The 16490-nt window shown below is 37.8% G+C and overlaps 1 protein-coding gene across 1 annotated transcript; it reads right to left on the reverse strand.

Moving 5' to 3' along the window:
• Positions 1–1812: 1812 nt before the first annotated feature.
• Positions 1813–15425, reverse strand: pitx3 (paired-like homeodomain 3). The gene is made up of 4 exons (XM_010870270.4): positions 15201–15425; positions 8920–9046; positions 5759–5964; positions 1813–3265 (listed from the first exon to the last, which is right to left on the reverse strand). Exons 2-4 carry the CDS (start codon positions 9026–9028, stop codon positions 2699–2701), a joined length of 882 nt encoding a protein of 293 aa, XP_010868572.1. The 5' UTR covers positions 9029–9046; positions 15201–15425; the 3' UTR covers positions 1813–2698.
• Positions 15426–16490: the final 1065 nt, after the last annotated feature.

The following is a 16490-nucleotide window of genomic DNA, read 5'->3' on the forward strand; positions in this document are numbered from 1 at the left end:
AAAGTCATCTCAGCAGACTTTCATTTCTTTAATCCTCTTTGGGAACAAACTGTAAAATATGTAGAGATTCCTCTATCCTATTTGGATTTTTACCACTACTGGTAATTACCATGACGGCACTTTCTGCTGAAGTTCAGATTACATCAATGATATTCTCCTTTTTAATGTATTCATTCAGCGCTATGTTAATTCTCCATATCATACACAGAGGTAAAATAAAAATATATAGGTAAATCTTAAACATCCTAATAATATGCAGTTAAGGAATTGGTTAGCACTCGGACTGGTTCCTTTTACACATATTTTTAACAGCTATTTCTTTCCTGCATTCATGTTCCCGAATTAGAGATTTGGTTTGAGAGATGTTCAATAACACTGTGTCAAGGTAATGTTACAGTACCTTCACAGGCAGTCATGAGGACTTATTTCAAACTAGATATTTACACACTAACATACAATGGCTACCCAGAGCTCCATTTAGAGATTATTGTCATCATACATTGAATGACTGAATCTTCATCAGTAATAAATCTAAATCTTATTTCATAATCTTCATTATTGTCCCAGTAGTCTTCTGAAAGGCAGTTGGCTGTAGGGTAATGTGGAGTTGGTAAAGAGAGGTGTGGATGCTTGTCTTAATGCTAAGCTGTTGTTGACTGTAATTCAATTCATATTGTCCCCAAGGATGTTAAAGTGGCGGCTAAATTATAACCTACTTTTGTTGCATGACTTCTCTGACCTTGAAAATACATGATTGAACTAAATGTGTTCATGATATATGGGACTGTGAAAATGTTTTACTAAACCGTAGGATACTGTCTCAGAACAACACTAGATATTCTGTTGTATCCCTGTGAATTCTCCAAGGTAATCATTAGCACTTCTTCAAGTTGTATGGATTTTTCCAGACAATGGCTTTGTGCTGTTGTGAATGTGTTCTGCTTGTGCCGGGCAGTGTGAACAAAAAGGGAATAGATGTTTCCCCTCCAGTAGAATATGTCTTCATGTCTTCTTCGATAGAGGGGGAGACCAAAACGTGTGACTGCTTCACCTCACTCCACAGATTATTAAGTCCCATGGACAGGCTCTCTGGACTGCTGGGAGAATACACTTATACACACAGACCTGTGTTGTTCAAAAAAGAGCCTTTAATAAAGAACTACACGTCGCATTGAGTTTCAGTATTAAAGAAATAGTTTTCTTGTCTGCCTTGTTGTTCACAGATTTCGATAGCTCAGTTGACTGCACTTTCGAGAGAATGATGTGTAACACTATTAACCAGGATGTAGAACGCAGTAAAGCACAAAAAAGAAATCCATGGGTAAACTGTCATTGTATTAAAAGGCTGCTCTGCCCAGACTCATCAGACCCTTGATTGTTAGTCCGTAGAGACACCTCCCGGGGGCTTACGTAATGTTGGCACGGTCCTAAGAGATATGAGGCATGGCCCCAAGAATTCCTCCTGTTACGGGATAGCCTGGAGAACACTCTGCGGCTACCGACTCAAAAGAGTGTAGGTCAAAAGTATCAGTGGCCAGGCAGCAGGAACATTTAGTATATCTCACTATCTCTCTCCAGTGATGTTGCATAACGTTGCCATGGGTGTGAGACAGCGTTTCCATGGCACTGCTGCTTAAAGGGGAACATTGTGTGTAGGACCTATGTGTCCCTCGGTCCAGTCTCATATAAGTTACAGGAAGACGTGCGGTAGCTGTAAGGGAAACTTTGTTTTAACGGTTCTCACTTTAAGCCCATGTGTTGTTCATAAAAACAGAATAATTTTATTATTTTAATGAGACAATGCAGGCTACACCAGGAAAAAAGCTTGTTTTATAACAACTGCACTCTTACATACATTTTTACAGTCATGGACTCCTTTTTATAACACCACACAAATCTATATATTCAATGGCTTTTTTAGGCTTTTCTTAAAAAAAATGGATATTGGTTCTCTGACAGATGTGTAAATTATTATTTTGTCTCCACTCCCATATCTTTTTTCTATCTGAGAATACGCTCTGCTAACTCCTCTCAACTTTCAGATCTGACCTTTGGCACCTGACCTTCTGAGGTGAGTGGAATTCATAACAAAGATTAAAATTCCTAAAGGAGGTACTCATAGTACATCAATCTAGGGTCTGCTCTTGAAGAACATGCTTTTTCTCATCTTAAAGTACTACGTTTCATAGATAGTTTTGTCACATACAAAACAAACAAAGTCCATTATATACATCCTCTGTCCCATATTGCAAGCACAGGTCCCTTTCCCGTGATGTTGGCAAGCGTCACAATGATTTTGTGTTTGGCCATGGTGTTGACCGCTAGTGCAGTTGGAGCATCCAGGTTTTTCTTCATTTAAAATTCACTCTAGTCATGCAGTCCCAAAAAAATTATATCGGATAAAATGTAGAAATCCTTATTTTAACAGTTGGTCGGTTCGGTGACAAAGTCTCTGCCAATTTGAAAGAGTTCTTTGAAGTGTGGTGGTCCATCAGCATCAGGGGATCACAAATTATTATTTGAATGTTGAAGCTTATTCCTGTTGGGTACCATCAGTCAGACAGATGACATGTTGTTAACCAGTCCTTGGTGATGGGTGCAGTTCACTCTGATTCACTGATGGAGCATGGCAGGGACTGGGGGCAGGGCTCTCAGGTGATGGGGGAGCAAGGTTGAGTGGGTGGCTGTGTGGGTGTCTTCATACCGGCCGGTCTACTGCATACTGGCAAGGGCTTAAGTTGGACACAGTGTTTTGCATGGCCGGGTAGGCGAAGTTGGCGTGTTGCTTGGCCTTGAGCCGGAGACTGGCTAGGCTTGAGTTGCAGGTGTCTCTGTACATGTAAGGACTGGCGGTGGTGGCGTACGGGCACGTGGCAGTGGTTACCGCCACCGAGTTCAACGCGGGGCTGTTGAGGTTGTTGAGGTTACCCAGGTTGTTGAGTCCCGAGCCGGGCACCCCGGCCACCGCCGTTGGCACCATGGAGGAGGTCATGTTCATGGAGGGGATGGAGCTGGCAGGGGAGAACATGGGCTGGGAGGACAGGGGGCTTACATTCATGGAGTTGAAGAAAGGGAAGCTCTTGGCAGACAGCGGGCTGCTGGCCAGACTTTTGGTGGCCCAGTTGTTGTAGGAATACCCAGAGTACATGTCGTCGTAGGGCTGCATGAGTCCATTGAACTGGGCACCGAAGCCGTTTTTACACAACTCAGCCTGCTGGTTCCTCTCCCTCTTCCTCCACTTGGCACGGCGGTTCTTAAACCAGACCTGAGGGGCAAAAACAGAAAGACAGGAAAAAGACACATATAAATATGGGTTTTTCTTTAACTAAATGGGAGTGGGTAAAAATACACAATACCATGTTGAATGACTGAGACTGAAACCTTTCAAGTACTTTGGGCAAGATTAAGAGTACTGTGGCTCTTTAAGTGTTTCATCAAACAGTGAAATTAGTCATGGTTTATTAAAACGAGTTATTCAGTTTTGAAAGAAATGTCAAGCTGTCTCCACATTTTGTCATTTGATGGTCCTATTTTTGGAGGTTATAAAATGGATTAAAGTTTGAATGGCAAATCTAAAATGAAGGTGCTTAATTCAGTTCACAATTGGGAAAATATTAATTTCTCCCTGAGCGTTCATATTGTGATTTAACTTTCTCTTTATCCTCAAAAAACCAGACTCAAAAACTCCATTGAGTCTTTCATAGGAAATTCAATACAAACAAGGTACTGTCATGCTGAGTTAAAATACAATAATAAAGCAGTTATAATTCCCACGTAAGTTATTTTAATTTAAATTAAAAAAGACCACGACCCATCTCCCTCCCTCATCTAGAACTGCTGCGCCAGGCAAACAGTACTGTATCTCATCCAAACCCTCCGTCTGTGTGTGTGCCAGCCAGCAATCCAGGCATCTGTTGTGATAGTAAGAGAATGTTCTGGACCATTAAACGTGTGGTTACTGTGTACATAGCAATGAGTTTTCCATAGTACCAATTGACAGTAGGGGAAACCCTACTATTCAGGAAGACTTCTCTCGCCTATTAACACGACTCTTGGGCAATGTTGTTTAGGTATTCATGGAAACATCTGAGTGTCAAATGGTAGTTGGATGGGGTATATGTAGCAAGCCTTAGCTCACTTTCCTAAAACTGTCAAATGACTGATAGAATCAGACACTTGCTTTGACCCAAGTACCTGCGTCCATTGGTTGTGACTGAATTCAGATAAAACCCGTAATATTTCTTATTGGACTTGTAATTGGATAACACCATCTGTTTAGGCTGAAATTGTTTGTTGCAGTTGAATAAGGTCTCATTTGAACCATAACCCTGCTGTAATTATAAAACTTTTATTGTTGAATAAGCAACATTGTATGTAGCTGTGTACTCTAAATACACATTTGAAAGCAAGGATGTTGTCGGCGTAGAAATAGTGGGAGAAGAAGTTTGTTTTCAAAGATTCATTAAAAATGCATGTTGTGTTTAATATGACAAATCAAGATGACAGGAGAAGTATTCTGGACAGGAGGAATCTGGGTCCACGTGGAATTAACAGGGAACAAGTGGGGATCTAAAGGCCACTGCTTTATGTAAGGACCAGGCCGTGTGTGGTCTTTTGTTCTTTTAAAATAACAACCAAGACCGTGTGCTATGTGACCTTTAATCTACCCAACATGAATTTGATCCATTACTTGTCCGGCAGGCAGTGATTGGATTGTTATCCATCAGAATGTAAGGCCACCTGCTTCATACTAGGGGTGACCAATATCCTGGGCTTGCGGGGACATTTTCGGGTCAGCAGTCAAACCAGTCTGACCTTTGTGTGACATGTGAAGCCTAGTTTTAGGTTGTTGTTAATTTTCTTAATCCCTGCTCACTTAAATATTTCCTATTTTAGATTTGTATCTTAATTTGACTTTCCAATTATGTTGAGATTGTATATCTGACTCACAGAAATGTTTGAAATGACCCACGCAGCTAGAATACAAAACAATGGTGTGTCAAAATATTTCATTTAGAGCAGAGCCTGAAAGTCCAGAGGTAAAGGCCCCCATCGTGTGCCCCTCTTCCCACACCCTGAACGTCTTTTTCCCAGAGCTGGAGATCCCAATCACATTCTGCACGTGTTTCTATATCTTGACACTATTCACACTTCTTGTTCTCACTGTAATCTCAAGGTTTTTTGGGGTCACACTTTTAAATCCTCTCCAGTTTAGTATTTAAGTTAAGTATTCAGGTGCCGTTGCTTAATTGTGGTGCACGCTGATGAGTTTTGGAAACAGTTGACCATTCACACATATCCTAAAATATTAAAGAGATGAGATGGTATTTTTTTGCATTACAGTATAATGGCATACTATGCTATTATTTTCAGTTAGATGTCTAGAGTGGTCCTGCTATCCCGAGGAGATGTTGCAGACATTCATTTAGCTTCATCTAATCTTAGTAAACAAGCACCATTCGCCACAGTCGGCTGTTCAATGGGCACAAGCACTTCCTGCACATGCGCATCCGCGGTCCTTTGGTTATTGAGTAAAGAGGGGTCCGAAAAGTGAGACACTTAGCCACTATTTTTGAGTCTTAATGTACCGATAATAAAACTAAACCATGGGCATAGTGGCAGTGTTGTAAATTTACTGTAACTTTTCCAAAATCTGCCCGTTTTCCAGCAAAACATTTTAAGTGGAATTTCTGTAAAGCTAGATTTAGTCAAACGTTAATGGCATTTTACAACTCTATCTGATTCTGTGTGGACTCACCCTAACCCGTGCCTCCGTGAGGTTAGTCCAGACAGCGATCTCCTCCCGTGTGCTCATGTCAGGGTAGCGGTTCCTTTGAAAGGTGGCCTCCAGCTCCTGTAGTTGCTGGCTGGTGAAGTGGGTCCTCTGCCTGCGCTGTTTCTTTTTTAGAGAGCCATCTTCCGCATTTGACTCATCTGTCTGGTTGTGATGGGACTTTTCTGTGTCTGGGAAATCACAACAGAGGGGTACTCAGTCATTTGTCTACCATAGTAATTAGCATTTGTATATAGCTTTACAATACTTTAAGACTTGCTTCAACATGCTTTGGAAAAATACTGTCTTACAAATCTGTTCATTGATCTAATATTTGCAATCCGATAAAATTTTAAAGTATGTTTTACATGAAGAGTCACCATTTCTACAATGAAGTGTCTCACTTTTCATATTTTTCTCTGATATAATAATAATAATGTTACTGATTAGAACTCCATGCATGCTGTTTTATTTGAAATAAATAATGTACATAAATGATCATGGACATACATTACTTGTACATGCTATTTGAAAATGTATGTATTTAGATGTGTTTTTACATTATAGGATTTCTGTTTGAGACATTCATATTTATTTTTGCACTACTGCAGAATTCACGAACTGCATTAATGTATGGTCTTCTCAGAGTAGTCAGAATCTAATCAATCATTTAAATTGGCCCTGAAACCCAGCTGGCCCTAACAACAGAACCAAACAGACATATTATGTCTGCCCAAGATCCTTTCTCTCTTCATCTGAGTTCCGCAATTTGAGGACCCCACAGAAAGAGTGAAATTAGTTGGATACCTAATCCCAGGGATCAGGCTTTTGTGACGGGCAGGTTTGGGACTGTTTGGCAAGGGCTTAGCTCTCTGGGAGCAGTTAGAAATAATCAGCAGGGTTTAAAAGACTACAGAGCCACTGGCAAAACCAATAGGGCCAGGCCTTTTGCTGTTATCTACCAGAAAACTGACACTGATTTAGCTATCACTTAGGGTGGCCTAAAAACCTTTTCACTCCCAAGTCACCATACCGCAGAAAATACACCTATAATATTACCATTGAGTAGTTACACTGCACACACAGCATGGGCCAAATATATAGAAAGCATATGTATGGCAAATATTCCTCTGTAGTTTTTGGAATATCACCTAATTTGGCAGAACTTCCAGTTAATCAGCCAGTAAACCAATCAGCCATTAAATCAATCAATCAACCAGTAAACCAACCAACTGGTCAGTCATTCCTAATACGCACCACCACTTTCACCACTATACTTTTTTTTTGTCAATTGGAGAAGCGGTGCCCTGTTTTCACTAAACACAAGAACAAAGTAAATCTAGCACTGACTACATTTTAACCAATAGGAAACAAGATGAAACTAATAGAGCATTTTAGAGTAAAAAATAAATGGTTTGAGGCATTTACATTAGGTTAGCATTATTGAAGAGAAAATATACAATCACTCTTTCCACTAATGACCTTTGTTTGAAATTCATTTCAGACTGACAGGCTGTGACGTTCCCAGCTCCAGAATGTCTAAATTCCTGTGGCGGATGTCGTTTTTTGTCAGAATGTATATGCTTGATACATTCATGCATGCCTATAAATGTATGATGTGTAATAATAGGCTATGCTGTCTGATCATGTATTCAGGTCCCTGCAGCCTGAGGCAGGGGTGTCATCAAGAATTATATGAAGCTTTGTTTGGACTAACTACACATTTGTGAAAAAAATGATTAATTCACAGGTTGTAAATAATTAAACATGCCCTGACTACAATAAGTCTGTTGTAACCAAACCTCTGGATCTATTGTCCTATGTCGTTGTTATTTTTAGAAGTTTCACTATGCCTTAGGTTTTTGCATTTAGTGAATAACGTATTTCAAAAAACAAGGCCCAGGTGGCCACTGCCATGGGATCAAAATGATCAAACAACAGAAACATTGAACACAGAACAATGTAGGCATCTTTCCAGATACATATTATGAGAACGCTAGCTATTTTAGTCGGCTTGATTTTGTCCTGGAAACGAGCTAATTGATGGACTGAAAATATCCAATAGGCCTACCACAAGAAAGGAAAATGAATTGACTACTTGATTATCTACATCTAATTTTAAGTAAAGCTTTAATTTGATGAATATTGCATAGCCTGTGAACAATAGGCTACACGTAGAAGTAGGCCTAAATGTGATATATTACCTCTTGATATTCGACCTTTAGGCCTAAACCTCGTTATATTGATAGCCTACAATTTAAGTTCGCTATCCGTGCTTGGTTCATATTAATTAATGCTTTCTGAGAAATCCCTGTAGCCTTCTCACTAAGACTGTCCATTTCAGAGAAAGTTCACACAACTCACCCTCATGTAATAGCTTATGTTGAATACTAGATTCGAAGAAGGGCAATATATTATACTGCACCCGTAATACAGTTGTTCGTTTTTTCACTTTTTATAACACAACATAATATTGAATACGGTGGAAAAAACTCAAAGATTTACAAGAGTAATAGTAGTTGCTCCGGATATTTTTGTATGTCTATGTCTTTAGATTATTTTCAGGTTACTTACGCATAGGTCTATATTTTTTAGTCACGTCAAGCAAAAGATGAAATGCCAAATAATGCGTCCCGGCAAACGCGTAAGGGGTCAATCCCCGTTTAGCTTCCATTAAATTCTGCTGAAGTCTTGCAGTTTATAACCCAATAGGTTTTTAAAAACCAAAAGTCAGGGAAAAACTTGAATCTTGAGTTTGTGAAGGAAAATGTCGTTTGAATCGTGGCTGCCTACAAATGCCAAATAGTAGCCCACCTTTGGATTTCATTAACTTTCTCGTAGACAAACAAGAAACTTGGCAATATAAGGCGCAATCCAATTATTATTAGGGTTTAATTGACAACCATATAGCCAATAATTACATATAATTATCAATAGCTAGGCAAATAAATATAAACATAAATGCATCCTGCTTATTATGTTTATTATTATTATTATTAAGTTGTTTTTATTATTTGTATGCTATCAAATTATTAAATTGGTAGCATAACCCTTTGCATTAATATACAAATCAATCTGATCACCTTTGCGTGTTCTAAAATTCCTGTAACGCTTAGCTTAAAAACATAGTAAAGGTGGAAACTGACCGCTGTTGTCTTGGCCTTTGCATCCCTGGTCATGTTGAGGTGTCCCGGAGTCCGAGAGCGATAGCGCCGGGCTACGGGCTTCACTGTCCGTGAGAAGGTTAAAATCCATAACCCCGGCCGCCAGGCTCTGCAACAGCAAGGCAATACATTACAGAGTGAGTAATTATGGCAAAAAATAATATACGCACAAATATCATATAAGGTTTTCAATCGAATAGACATTATAAAATAATTTACAATAAAAAATAAAAAACTATGGCAATGAACAACTATTTACATCAAAAATATTTTGATTATAACGTTGGCTTAAATAATAAGCCGATAATTGCAATATGATCAACTGTATTAAGCAATTATTTATTTAAACAGGATTAAAGAGGGAAACTGTCAGCGAATATCACACTTCATGCATAAAATATTGACAAAGTAGTGCTAATCATAGGATATAACCTACAGTGGGTTTTAGAATATTTATGTCAAATTGTCAGATTATGATATTCTTCAGATTGCAGATTGACTACAGCAAAAAACTTCCTTCTGAAATGCCTACTAATTGGAGACCCCTCGATATAACGTTGGATAAAGAGTGCAAAGATGTTCTGTTCTATTTGTGTTCCTTTTGTGATATAATGGTAAAATATGGTGACTTTCAGACCTTAATAGCAACCTCGTGAGAGAGGCTCATAAGCAATGGAGCCTAAAATAACAGGTCGTTTATTTATACAAGCGCTGTTAACACCTTGAAGATATGGGGACACAATCACAGCCTCAAAGCTTCTTGAGATTTATGATGTCGTGGCTGTGCTAGGGGTAGGTACCAATCCACTTAGCTGCCTCTCAACCCCTTTACAGGCGCTCTCACAATGTGAGCTGCACAGAACGTGGTCCATTACAGGCGTAATTGGTCTTTGCCTTGTACCGAAATGTATGTAGTGAAACTACTTCAATCACGTTTTATAAGGGGATGCTCACGTGTATGTATGTGTGTATGTATGTGTGTATGTGTGTGTATGTGTGTGTGCGTGCGTGCACAAATCTCCGTCACTCTATATGCCCCTTTGGCTGTGCACTCTTTAACTCCTCTGTGGTGTGTCGCTGTGAACTATGATGTGAACTCATGGTGGCCCATAGCGACATGACATCAAATCTCACTCACGAATTGGATACTCACTAGGGAGGCGTGCTAATAAATGTAACAAACATTTCCCAGTAATTTCTCATTCAAGTGATCAACCAACTTGCAACCATTGCTCATCTATGCTTAATTTGCTTAATTCATCACAGAAGAAGTCCTGTATGATGAAGCCTCGTGACGTGTTCTAATATGTCCATACATACAAGGCAATCAAAACATTTGTTTTCCACAAATGAAATGCATGAAGTGTTTATGGTATGTCATGTTGGTCGCCATTTTAATATTTGTAGTCACCATAACAAAAATAGCTATTGCGTTCTAAAGAAGGAAAACACAATAAAAAATGTCAAAATCCTTATCTTAAAGCAATTTACAGTTGCCTGGAGTTTAAATTCGTTTTTGAAAAGCAACTGTTAAAAATCAAATAGGAACCTGACAAAGAACAGTAACATGTAACACTCAGTCATAGCTTTTGAAGTGAAATGTCTAAGTTAATATCAGTGCGGTACTTGTGATCATGTGCAACATATTGCACTAACATATTAGAATATGACAGGTTTAAAGAGATGGACCTAATCAGTTGATGCTTACTATGTATCCTTTACAAAATAGGAAACATTTTGGAATATATTATTCTAAGGTGTTAGTTTCTTTCCCAGAGGCTTCGCTCTGGTGGAGACAAGTGAGATTGAGGATAAGGTCAAATCTCACAGGGAGATTGCTTTACAAAATATACTCTTTTTTTTGTTGAGGCTATACTAATAAAGTCCTGATATGTTTGTGTTGGTCTAAGTTGACTTGCAGGTCAAATGGTATTTCAGGTTAATGTTTCAACCCTACAACCAGTCTAATTCTATATTAAAACATTAGTAACATTGACTTTCACTACACTGAAGTCACATATTACTTGTGCTTCTCATTGTATAAGATTGTTTCAATCAACAGTAAGGTTGTTTAATTCAAACATCACATAGCTCCATATAGGCTGAAACGCATAATGGTTTGGTCTGCTATGTAACCCACAGCAAAACTCAGAAGATACTTGCCTGAAAGAGTGTAACAGCTGCTGTCCTTTGTGTGTAGGCTATGCCACCAGAGATATCAGAAATATGAATATGACACAGTGAGACAGTGTGACAGTGATGTATGGGATGTGTCAGGGCAGTGCTGAGAGAGGCTGGGCCGCTTGGCATGGAGCAGGGGGAACCAAGTCCATCGTTTAGTATAGAACAGGGTGTCAGAGCTCCCTTCAGAGGGACAACATTATATATTTCATATTCCAAATAAAGTCGCTACCTCAGAATTAAATAAAGCCAGCAACCCATATAGTGATGGTTCTAATGAAGTCAGGTGGACACAACTTCCAAGAAGCTTTCATGATTTTCAGGAGACACTAAATGTCACAAGTTCTTTAACAACATAGTTAATTCATGGCAAGTTATGAAGTTGCAAATGCATACTTTGTATTTATTTATGTATCCCTACTTTTAACCTGTGGGTATATTATAATGATGCCTTAGTTAATTATAAAAATGAACTCAAAGTAAAGTCAGTCCAGTGACTAAATACAACAATGGTAATGACAAAGTAATAGTGTATGTTATAGAAACAATTAAAACAAATGGTGATTCAATCACAACCAGGTTATATCATTCTCCTTCCTTGTTCAATAGCCCATAAATCAAGTAGGCCTATACCTGTCTTGACATTTGACAATATATTTGTAAGCCTACATTGATAGATCTGTACAAGATTCCTGATTAGACATAGTGAAATGCTAAAGCCAAATTGTTTGCCTGACAAAAATAAACCATAGCAATTCTCTGAATTAACCTTGGTAGTTCTACAACTTTATTAGAATTATGGTGAGGTTTTCTAGGAGTTACTCTCACGTTCGTACGCAATAATTATGGGAGCACAAACACTCTTTGATCCAAATACTACTTTCGTGTTCCACTGTTTTCCGTCTCAACGTCGCACAGTAAAACCTTACTGTAACCATAGATGAAAGTGTATGTTTATTCATAGGCTTATGATCTGAATTAAGTATAACCCGTGTTCAACTCTGCGCAAATCAAGTTAAGTAGGAGTCGATGCAAGATGGGGTCTCTAGTTTGCATAAGCAGAGTGCTTCAGATAAGCAGAAGCCCATACGACATCGGTCTCATTAAAATATATATAATAAAAAAGAATGGAAGCAGAAATCCTCTCATTTTTCAGGAGACTGGTAGGTCCATCTGTTGGTACGGCAGTGGCAGACTGCTTACATTTCTACGGACTTGTGTATTAGCCTTGAAATTATTCATAAACGCGTTGAGAATTAATTCCTTGGATTAAGACTTGATTAAGATGTGTGTCACTTTGCTGTCTGAGAACTTATTAAGGGCCTCCTCGAGAAGGCAGCAGATGGAATTTTGGCCCAATGTTTGTAGATGTTAATTTCTCCCCTCCTAACATTTATTTGCATAATGACTAGGACTGTCAAAACCAGGTTTCTCTACACAAGCACCCAAAACTTGGATTTCTCAATCTCCAAGTTACTGACCAAACTGTCACAATAAAACACATTTATTCGATGACATAGTCCACATAGCACAAGAATAATAGGGTTATATATACGTACTAATTATTGGCCTATTATATATATATATATATATATATATATATATATATATATATATATATATATATATATATATATATATATATATATATATATACATATACAGAATATTTCCAAATAATAGGCTTTGGGCTGGATGGTTTTAACTGACATTTTGATTTATTCACATAGTCACTTTTAAGTGTACGATGCTTTACGTGTGAGAACAATATATAATTTACAATGAAAACAGTGTGCAAACACAACTGATCTTGGTGCTAATCGCACAATGGTGGGTTGTTGATATTTTACATATAGGCCTACCTTTTACATTTTAACAATTTAGCAGGCGCTCTTATCCAGAGGAACTTACATTTAATCAAACCTCCATTCAAATTGTATTTAAATAAAACTTACAACACTGTATTAATAACTAGTGAGTAGTTTCTGAATTTGGGTATCAAAGACCTATTTTTGCAATGTTGCTTGCTCTACATAGCTATTATTTTGTCATCTTAGTGAACTATGTAATATTGTGAAAATACAATCATATATTTAATGACGATATTAAAGAACAATGGGGTATTTATATACTTTATTTAATCATTACATATTTTTAATAATATAGTAACTGAGCCGATTAAACTGATTAGCCTATGTGAAGAACAATATACATTTGCAAACAGGCTTTAACATTCACAATAACGGGTTTTTTGATTAACTTACAAAAACAATACTTGAAGAGGAGCTTGAAGTGGAACTATCTATAAATTACTATTTATTATCTAAAATCGAATGATATGGATATATATATTTTGACTGAAATTACAAAAAGTTATATTAAACCTAAAAGTAGGCCTAGGCCTAGCTTTACTTTACATAGTATATGCCAATTAATATAAAAACAATAAATAGGCAAATTAAATGATAATGAAAATGGTTATTGGAAAGCTATCGTTGCACCCTAACTTATATGCCTATAAATCCCCTGTAGCAGTTTAAACAACATTATTCCATTCTTTACCGCTGAATGGGCTACGCCAATCCTGTTCTATAAATCTGCGCAATGGTTTTAATTTAAAAACAAAATGATTCAGAAAAATCTTACAAACAGGGCAGATTTTATATAATAAAAAAAAGATCAGATCTGCTTTTGATCTTCAACTTCACATGTAATGTGGAATACATGAAAGACTCAAAACCCCAACAAAACAACAATATAAAATGCATAGCCTAAGTAATAACATGTTGCTGACATTTTATTGTTAAATAACTTATCATACATTCATAAATAAAATGTTAGTGTGGCTACTAATAACATATTATTATTTTTTTAAATGTACTCCCAATCCCACTAAATATCTAGACAGCAGTATACACCCCTTTAAAAAAAACATCTAGGCCAAGATCGACACATTTCCATGAAATCAAAAATAAATTCAGGTTTTTGGGTAAATTAGTCAATTAAGATGTGTGTAGGCCTATTTTCCGACAAAACCAATTATTATCTATATCAAACAATAGCTGTGATTTGTAGGTCTGTTTTATTACTTTAATATAATATTTATGGTATAAGTTCGTCACCACGAACGCAACGGAGTGAATAAGTTGCATATTCAATGAGCACACACGTTTAAAGAGTTCAGAGGCGGGAGGGGCAGAGGCAGCACAGCTCTGTTTTTCTTTCTGAGGTCTCTTGTGGCTCGGGAGCACCTGCCACCTATCAATTTCTGGTAGATCCCCAAATATTTTTGACCTATGAAATATTCTCACAGGCAGCGTTAGCTCTTCCTTTAAGTATCAATGCCTTGCAATAAGAAAGTTCTTATAAGTTGGACAACATTAACATAATGTGTCACCTATACAGTCAGATGTATATCAGTTCTAATACAATAGCTTACTAGTACGAACATTAATGTAAATTGCTTGCAAAATGTACTTATTTAGATTTCGAAGGAAGGAGACTTACAGCTCAGTTGACAATGTTAATCTTACAAGAGCAGACACAATATTTAAAATGTTTTGCCGCCTAAAATCTACTGAAGACACGAATCAAAGACAAAATTGTATATAGCTACATTACTTGGAATACATTTAAGTCTACACTTCCAGTGTTAACGTCAAACAGTCGAGACTACTTTTTCAGGGCATGCATTATTGTTAAAAGCACTCACAGTAGGGCTGGGCAGATGTGATATGACAGATCATCTTCACCAGCATCATTATTGTGAACAATGAACAAAAATAAGCTTTTAAAATGACTTTATTTTAAAAAGGGATACACGGCTCTGCTCAATAAGTCGAACTTAAAATAATTAAGTATGGTCTAAACTTTTTCTCCATTACATCAAAAGTAATTCGCGAGTACAGTTTGAGTTTGTGAGGTTGGCCTAGTCTAGCTATTCAAACAACGCTACGTTATGGATTGACATGATCAAACAACCGTAATAGGCTGTTTACTTGTCTAACGCACATGTTGCCACAAAAGAACCACGACTTCTGAAGTTGTAGGGAGACAGAGTACAGTAGCCTACTCGCACTTACATTAAATCCTGGTCAGGTTAAATTAATCCCCGAAAAGGCAAGCTTGATGTAGATTAATGGTTGTCCGAATGAGATGTTGCTGGCATGAAGAAAGTTCCTCCGGTTGCAAAGTGAAAAACCGTCAGTTCCCTTCTTTCAATGCTGTCAGACATGAAGGCAGTCGAAGAGTGAAAGCTTGATCCCCATACAGCGGGGGGACTGAATTTATGCTAAATATCTTGTGCGACAGGTCTACTACAGAAGGACTGCCCACTTCCCAGCTTTTACTGCCCCCACCAGCCTTATAGTGCGCGCTCGTGCGCAAGCGACCCGCACACACATAGGCACGCACACATACACACACAAATACCTCATATTTCACTTGCTCTCTCTATCTCTCGCATCGGTTTACATATCTTGCAGTCATGCCTGCGCTCACATGCGCCCTCACCCAGCCATTTCTTCCGTCAGCTTCGGTTGCGTTTCGGCTTATCTTCTGATGTCGAAAGTCAAACTGGTCAATTTTTTTACATTTTTATTTATCATTATTTTATGATTACAACAAACGCTTGGCAATACTTACAGAACATTGACGTCTACTGCGATGTGTAGTAATTATTGATTTGAGTAGCCGCTAACATGACAGCTATACTTGCAGTAGGTTGGGCTAAACAGGTATTGAGGGCTGTCAACCTTTGCCTGACCGATGTAAGAATGCTCGGTCTCACATGGAGGTGCGTGGAGAACACTGATAACGAGTAGGAATAAGATGTTTAGCCACGTAATTACTGTTGCTGAACAGTGAAAAATAAAAGTGCATGTGCCTATAAGATGGGGACTGGAAAAAGCGAACTTAATGTTGCAGTAAATATCATCTAGTCTAGATGACACGTGGACATTTTACTTTTTAGTTTTATTTGCCATTTGCTCAATGGTTTTCTATGTGGAAGGCCTACGTACCTGCCTTGAACATCGACCTATTGACAATTCTAGGTCAATATTACATTCATAAATCAATGTTTGTCGCCATAGTATTTACAGACTGGCAAATGCTATTAATTTGTTGGTTTTTACTGTAAACTTTCAAATGGTATTGTGTTCAAGACTTCAAAAATCAACAAGCAATCTATAACTACATCCTTAGTCTTAACTGTATCATAAACTTTATTTTATCAAATTGTTTACATCCACCAGGCAATTCATGTTTGAAAAACTCTATCAAATATGGCCACCATCATAACATTGCCCTAAAAATGAAGATTTTTATACAAATCCATAAATCTGATAAATTGTCTGAGAAATATGATATCA

Source organism: Esox lucius, chromosome 6 (assembly GCF_011004845.1).
Source record: "Esox lucius isolate fEsoLuc1 chromosome 6, fEsoLuc1.pri, whole genome shotgun sequence".
NCBI classification, from domain to species: domain Eukaryota; kingdom Metazoa; phylum Chordata; class Actinopteri; order Esociformes; family Esocidae; genus Esox; species Esox lucius.